The 8,519-nt window shown below is 40.4% G+C and overlaps 1 protein-coding gene across 1 annotated transcript; it reads right to left on the reverse strand.

Moving 5' to 3' along the window:
* Positions 1-6,753: 6,753 nt before the first annotated feature.
* Positions 6,754-7,524, reverse strand: LOC125373264. Its single transcript, XM_048384264.1, has one exon. The coding sequence runs from the start codon at positions 7,522-7,524 to the stop codon at positions 6,754-6,756; it is 771 nt and encodes a 256-aa protein (XP_048240221.1).
* Positions 7,525-8,519: the final 995 nt, after the last annotated feature.

Raw genomic sequence — 8,519 nt, forward strand, 5'->3', positions numbered from 1 at the left:
AATCAATGGTGTTATCACTCCCCTGAACACCTATCTGTTCACTTTTGATCGAACTACCATTCCTCGTTCAATTAAAGCTGGTTATGTTAACATCGGGGTGGAGGTGTATGTCCCCAATCCACTCCGATGTTATACTTGCCAAAGGTTTGGCCATGGTTCCAAGTCTTGTGATCGACCTCATGTTTGCCAGCGTTGTGGTGGTAAACATGACAGCACAGAATGTAGGGCAGATGCCAAGTGTATCAACTGTGGTGGCCAACATGAAGCTTGGTCAAAGTCCTGTCCTGTATGGAAAACTGAGTCACAGATATTGAAACTGAAACACACCAACAATATTTCATATCTGGAAGCCAAGAAGCAAGTCAGTAACCAAGTCCATAACCAGTTAACTTCAACTACAACTTATTCTGCTGTAGTGTCACGCTCTGTTTCCACTTCATCAATCGAATGTCAGACTGCGTTGACCTGGGTTCACTCTGATCAACCAGTAGAAACAACATCTGTCATTCAGCCCAAGAAATCAGATTGTCAGCCCACTACATCATCTTCAGAATCACAGACTGATTCCCAATGTTTACCAGAAATTGAAAAACCAGGAAATGTTCACATTTCAAAGACAGAAAGAAAAAAACTTAATAGACAACATCTTAGGACACCCTCTCCTTCAGAGGTGCCTGTCCATAACTCCTTTGGACCTTTGGATATGGAGGTAACTCCGTCTTCAGAGGCCAGTGTTAGGAGTTCTTCACGCTCGCGTGTGAGGTCACCCATTGAGCCGCCATGACTCAAACGCCTCATTTGATTCAGTGGAATTGCAGAGGACTCAGGAAAAATTTTAATGAGATACAATTGCTCATTCAGGACTTTACACCATCAGCAGTGTGTCTCCAAGAGACTTATCTTAAGCACACCGATATATTTGATTTACGGCAATATAATTGCTATCATTCGTTTTCACCTCCTGGTGATAAAGCTACTGGAGGCTCTACTTTATTGATCAGGCAAGGTATCATCCATAGCTCTGTTCCCCTCAATACAAATCTTCAAGCTGTAGCTGTCCGACTTACCTTGCACATTGCACTTACTTTGTGCTCCTTATATATTCCTCCTTCGACTACTCTTCAGCAGGCTGATCTTCAGAATCTTTATGATCAATTACCAAAGCCCTGTATCATCATGGGCGATCTAAATGGGCATAACCCTCTATGGGGAAGTCCAAATACAAACAGAAAGGGAAAAGTGCTCGAAGACTTTATTTCGGACAACAATCTCTGCCTTTTTAATGACGATTCAAACACTTATTTACATCCTGCTACAGGAACATATTCAGCACTGGATCTCTCCATCACAGATTCAGATCTTTACAACGAATTTGAATGGTCAGTTCATGATGACCTTTGTGGGAGTGACCATTTCCCTACCATCCTTAAAACTGTTAACCCTACTGATCGTCCACCAACAACTCGGTGGAATTTTACTAAGGCTGATTGGTCTTTATATGAATTATTATCCACTGAAAAATTAACCCCTGCCATTTTTCAACATGTTCAAGATCCGATACAGTTGTTTTCGGACTTGCTGAATGAAATTGCTGATGCAGCAATTCCAAAGTCCTCTGTAATTCCACATATTCGTAAACCATGGTTTAACAACGAATGCAAACAGGCACGAAAATTTAGGAAGAAGGCGGAAAAGTATTTCCGCCGCCATCCTACAGTCCATAATCTAGATCGAGTCAAAATTACAAATGCCAAGGCACGACGTGCTTTTAAACAAAATAAGCGTATGTCTTGGAGGAACTATGTCTCCAAAATAAATTCCCGCACGCCAATATCCAAGGTGTGGAATATGGTGCAGAAAATAAAAGGCAAAGGTTCAAGATCGTCTGTTCACCATCTTAAGGAAGGTGACACGTTATTAACGGATAAAACAGATATTGCCAATAAACTTGGAGAAACGTTAGCAAAACATTCTTCAACATATAACTATGTCCCGGAGTTTCAAAAATTTAAGAAACAACAGGAAAAGATAAAAGTTAATTTCACTTCTGATAATGGTGAAGACTATAATGAAGTCTTCTCATTACATGAGCTACATACCGCCCTTGGGCAAGCTCATGACACAGCAACAGGAGCTGATAACATTCATTACCAGCTTTTAAAACATTTACCAGAATCTTGTCTGGAGACACTTTTAGATATATTTGACCAAATATGGACATCAGGGAATTTTCCTACTTCATGGCATAATGCCATTGTAGTCCCAATACCGAAGCCTGGCCGGGATCATACAGATCCCTCGAACTATCGACCTATCTCCTTAACAAGCTGCGTATGTAAAACCATGGAACGAATGGTTAATAATAGATTAATTTGGTATCTGGAAACCAATAATCTATTAACAAATATCCAATGTGGTTTCCGAAAAAATAGAAGTACTATCGACCATTTAGTACGATTAGAATCCTTTGTGAAAAATGCTATTGTCAACAAACAACACGTAGTATCAATTTTCTTTGATCTTGAGAAAGCCTACGATACTACTTGGAAGCATGGCATTCTAAAGGATTTACATGATTTTGGCTTGAGAGGCCGTTTGCCTCATTTTATATCACAATTTTTAACAGACAGACAATTTCAAGTCCGAGTGGGTTCCACCCTGTCTGACCATTATAATCAGGATCAGGGTGTCCCACAAGGCAGTATTTTGTCTGTCACCTTGTTTAGTATTAAAATTAATAGTCTGTCCAAGGTTTTAAGTAATTCAGTGGATGGATCACTGTTCGTGGATGATTTTAATGCATCTTGTTGTGGTAAAAATATGCATACCATAGAGAGGCAGTTACAAATCTGTCTCAATAAAATTCATAAGTGGTCTCTAGAAAACGGGTTCAAATTTTCTATGTCTAAAACTAACTGTATACACTTCTGCAGAAAATATAAGCCGCATAAAGACCCTGAATTATTTTTGAATGGCACCCCTATCAAAGTTGTAAAGGAGGCCAAATTCTTGGGACTCATCTTTGATAGCCATTTAACTTTCTTACCACACATTCAATCACTTAAAGCTAAATGCCTGAAGGCGCTTGATTTATTGAAAGTTGTATCCAACTCCAAGTGGGGAGGGGATCAGACAACCCTCCTACACTTATACAGGTCACTGATCCGTTCAAAACTTGATTACGGCTCCATCGTCTATGGTGGAGCCTGTAAAAGTAATTTAAAAAAACTTGATGCTATCCATCACCAAGGACTGAGGCTTTGCCTTGGAGCCTTTCGCACTTCTCCTATTCCAAGTCTGTCTGTTGAGGCGGATGAGCCTTCTCTTAAACAACGCCGTCTGAAACTATCATTACAATACATCACTAAATTATATTCTAATCAGTCAAATCCAGCCTTTAATTGCGTATTTAATCCTCTTTACGAAGATATTTACAATAAGAAAACATCTCTTGTTCCACCACTAGGAATAAGAATTAAATCAGTCATTTCTGCTGCGAACATTAACTTTCAGGATATAGCTCCCACAAAACTTTTTTCATCGCCTCCTTGGCAGATGGTAAGACCAACTGTAGACCTCACATTAACAAAACTTAAGAAATCTGATACAAATCCACTTATTTATAAACAAGAATACAATCAATTACGAAACACTTATGACACTTATAAATCTATATTTACAGATGGATCCAAGGATGGTGGCGCAGTTGCTAGTGCCACCGTCATTGGATCCAGAACAGTATCTTCACGTTTACCCGATAATAGCTCCATATTCACAGCAGAAGCGCACGCAATTTTAACAGCACTACAATATATCAAGAAGAAATCAAAATATAAAGACTTCATTATTTTTTCAGATTCACTTTCGTGCCTTCAGGCTATTAAAAATATGTCATGTAAACATCCATTTTTAATTGAAATTCTTGAGTTATTTAATGATCTTGCGACTGGCTAATATGACATCGTTTTTTGTTGGTTACCAAGCCATGTTGGGATTGTTGGTAACACACTGGCTGATGCTGCCGCAAAAGCAGCACTCAACAAATCTGTGACACCACTTCTTTTACCATACAGTGATTATAAACCTGTCATTAGATCTTACATCAGAGATCTAATGCAGAAGAAGTGGGACACCCAAGTTGGAATAAATAAATTACATGCAATAAAAGCGAATATCGGTTATACCTACTTGGGTTGTCAGTCCAGATTTGAAGAGGTCATTTTAAGACGATGTCGTATTGGCCATTCACGTTATACTCATGAATATATTTTAAAAGGTGAAGATCCTCCATTCTGCGTCCCTTGTGATGAAAGAATCACGGTCAAGCATGTCCTGCTTGACTGCATTGATTTTTCCATCACAAGGGATAAATATTTCCAGGTATCATGTATCAAGGATCTTTTTTATCAGGTAAGTAGTCATTTAATTATTGGTTTTTTAAAGGAAATCGAATTACTGCATAAATTTTGATTGTTATAGTTTGTAATTAAATAAATAACTTTTATAATTGGTAGAATTATTCAGTAACTCGGATTGTTAGTGGCTATGTCCTCGAAGGGGGTTAAAGTAGTGTAAAATTATTGTCCCCCTGAGAGGGTATGTAAGACCACGTCTTTCAAAGTATGTTTATTTCTGCTCGTTTTTAGACGTAGTATATATGTTCATTTATTCTGGCTAGATTTGTCATTAATCGCCAACAGCGGAAGGGATGATGTAAATCCGGCTGGGGTCCATGCAGGTAGCAAAAGTACTGTAAGTCCCCATGGACCCTAGCATGGTGATCTACCTTCAGCTGCTGGCGATCTATAGCCCTTTTTTATATTGTACCGTTATATATAGTGATCTCTTTTATAGTTGTATGCTAGTTTTAAATATTAATCTGTGATATTCTAGTAATTTTACTGTCCATCGTTGACAGCTTTTTATCTTGTATACATTTATGTATTTCTCGTCACGATATGGCTGAAATACTGCCGATGTGACGTTAAATCTTAACTCACTCACTCACTCACTCACATAGTTCGAGGAGGAAGAATGTTTTGCTAACGTTTCACCAAGTTTATTTGCAATATCCGATTTGTTAGTTAATAGGTCATCCCCATTCTTAAGATGGTGGACGCTAGATTTCGAACCCTTACCTTTAATTTTCTGTATCATATTCCATACCTTAGACATGGGCGTTCGTGAATTTATTTTTGAAACATAATCACGCCAAGATTGGCGTTTATTATGTTTAAAAGTACGCCTGGCTTTAGCATTTGAAATTTTAAAATGATTCAAATTATGGACCATCGGATGGCGACGGAAATAACGCTCAGCCTTTTTCCGTGCCTTCCTAGCTTGCCTGCAGTCATTGTTAAACCATGGTTTACGGATGTGTGGATTTACAGAGGACTTTGGAATACAATCATCAGCTATTTTGTACAGTTCATCAGTGAACACCGTAATAGAATCAGGAACATCAACAAAAAGATCAGTATGTAATTTGCTCGTACAAAGTAATTTGAACAAAGGCCAGTTAGCCTTTGTGAAGTTCCATCGTGATGATGGAGGAACATCAGTTGGAATTATTGTTTGAAGAATAGTCGGGAAATGGTCACTTCCACAAAGGTCGTCGTGGACTGACCATTCGAATTCATTCAACAGATCGGAGTTGGTAAGTGATAAATCAAGAGAAGAATAAGTGCCTGTTCCAGGATGTAAATAAGTTTTAGAGTTATCATTAAAGATGCATAAATCGTTGTTCGAAATGAAATCTTCTAATAGCTTACCTTTACTGTTCGTGTCAGCACTATCCCAAAGTGAATTATGCCCATTCAAATCGCCCATAATGATACAGGGCTTGGGGAGCTGGTCATAGAGTGCCTGAAGATCAGTTTGGTGAAGAGTAGAAGATGGAGGTACATAAAGCGAACACAATGTGAAAACAATGTTGAGGCTTAAACGGACTGCAACAGCTTGAAGTGGAGTATTAAGTGGAACAGGGCTATGTAACACCCTGCCTCACCAACACTGACGATCCTCCAGTAGCCCTAGGTCCTGGAGGAGAAAAGAAGTTATATGCATCATATTGCCTCAAGTTGATTTGATCATTATCTTTAAAATACGTTTCTTGTAAACAAAATGCTGATGGTTTAAAATCCTGTATCAATAACTGTAAATCATTAAAATTATTCTTTAGTCCCCTGCAATTCCACTGAATAAGAGTATTGGAGCCATTCATGGAGGCTCAACTGGAGTTCTTGAGTGAGAGGGAGGTCCACTCCCACGAACCGGGAGTGAGGGACTGACCTCCATCGCTAGAGGCTCAAATGGATTATGAACCTCTACTGTGGTGTCAGCAAGAGAAGGCAAATCCAAGTGCTGGAGAGCCCTTATCTTTTTTAACTTCTTTTTTTCCGTTTTAGTCAGATGGGCTTCGCCCTGAATGTTTTTGGTGACTTTCACATGGCTGGGTTCTGATGGAGGTACCGTTTTCTGAGTTTGCAGAAGCTGAGGTGCTGATGTTAAATGGTCTGTCTGGGAAGCTGAAGTAGACTTCATAGATTGAGATGTCTGTGCATCGTCGATGGTAAACTGGTCATCTTTTACCCAAGAGATCAAAGTCTGGCAGGATGTAGAGGCTGTAGTAATTTTGAGAACTGGCGGCGGAGAAGAGACTGCAGCTGAATAAGTGATATTTGCGGGTGATTTTGATGGAAGTTGTACCAATTGTTTGGCAGCAGAATAAGAAATATTTTGCGTGTGCGTCAGTTATAAGATCTGTGATTCTGATACGAACACTGGACATGATTTGGATGAGGCCACATGCTCCCCATCGCAGTTGGCACACTTGACATCATCTGTGCACTCGGAACCTTCGTGAATTCCACTGCAACGGAAGCATCTGGCCTTGCGAGTGCAAGTTTTTGCCCCGTGTCCAAACTGTTGACACTTGTAACACCGGAGAGGATTTGGAACATAAACCTCCACTCCGATGTTAAAGTAACCGGCTTTAATAGAATTTGGTATTTTAGCAAGACAAAAAGTAAAAAGATATGTGTTAGTTGGGATAAATTTTCCATCTTCTGATTTTCTACTGAACCGCTTAACAGCAGTGACCCCTTGATGTTTCAATTCAGCAGCAATCTCTTCTTCTGCCATGTCAGAAAGACAGCGTGCGCGGTCCCTGACAATGCCTCTACTTGAATTTAGTGTCCTGTGCACCGAAACAACAACCTGGGTGTTAACAAACTGCTGTAGACCCAGCAGATTGACAGATTGTTGTCTCCGTGCACTTTCCACAAGGATGGAACCAGAACGAAGACGTGTAACATTGGTAACTTCTCCACAGGCACTTTGAATGCCTTTCGAGATAGCGAAAGGATTTAGTTTTAAAGGATTGCCATCAGCAGATGCGATGACAATGAATCTCGGCCAAGAATCTGCAATCTCAGTTGATGTTTCTTCTTCGTCAGACGTTAAAGAATCGACATGACGACGTTTATTTGTTTTGAAAGAACCAGATAGATTGTGGTGAGCCATGGTGTTATGTAGTGATTCAGCACCCCTGCTCCCCACCCGCCATCGAGTGTCAACAAGGACGATGTCACAGTAGAAGCCAACCTGCAACACCAGGGATACAGAGGTGCTATACTCCAGAAAATATAGACTTGAAAAGCTATGAGATCAAAAAGAATAAGCGTCAGGCTGGTTCGGCCCATAACACTTTCCCCAAGAAACACAGAATTCAGAGGTCTCTATCTCCAGATTGGCCCATGAGCCACCGCCTTCTGGCATACGACTCTAGGCAAACAGGAACAAAACAATGATTTTGACAACAAAGTTTAGCGTGCAATTATATTCTTAATAATATAGCCATGTATTTCATGCTAGGGCATGACGTGACCAGCCGATTGATAGAATCGGGCCAATTCTACCACCCGTCTAGGCGAAGTAAGGGTCGAAGTGGTGTGTTGGGCAAAAGGAACACTTGTTCCTGGCTCCAATGCCCTCAACCACCAGAATCCCGTCCTCCGCCGACACAGGGGCGCAACCCACGGCAAACGGGTTGCCCAATTTGGTCGCCTTTTACGACCAGCAATGGGGTGCTGTGGACAAATTCTACCCCGAGTCCACACGGGGGAAGAGCTATTAGCGTTACCCAGCACTCACCACGAGGAGGTTGCTCTTCACGAGTGCCCAGTGAATATTGAACTGTTATCAGGTAAACGTGAAGAGATTGTTCTGGATCCAATGACAGTGGCACTAGCAACTGCGCCACCATCCTTGGATCCAATATAGATTTATAAGTGTCGTAAGTGTTTCTTAGTTGATGGTATTCTTGTTGGTAAATTAATTGGTTAGTATCAGATTTCTTTAATTTTCTTAATGTAAGGTCTACCTCTGGCCGTACCATTTGCCAAGGAGGTGTTGAAAACAGTTGAGTGGGAGCTATATCTTGCAGTTTAATATTGGAAGCAAACATGGCAGACTGGATTCTGATTCCGAGTGGTGGAACAAGAGATGACTTTTTATTG

This window comes from Haliotis rufescens, unplaced genomic scaffold, assembly GCF_023055435.1.
Source record: "Haliotis rufescens isolate VD_foot unplaced genomic scaffold, xgHalRufe1.0.p SCAF_5, whole genome shotgun sequence".
NCBI classification, from domain to species: domain Eukaryota; kingdom Metazoa; phylum Mollusca; class Gastropoda; order Lepetellida; family Haliotidae; genus Haliotis; species Haliotis rufescens.

Coding starts and splice junctions, on each gene's coding strand:
- LOC125373264 (XM_048384264.1), bottom strand. CDS start 7,524: ATGGCTCACCACAATCTATCTGGTTCTTTCAAAACAAATAAACGTCGT.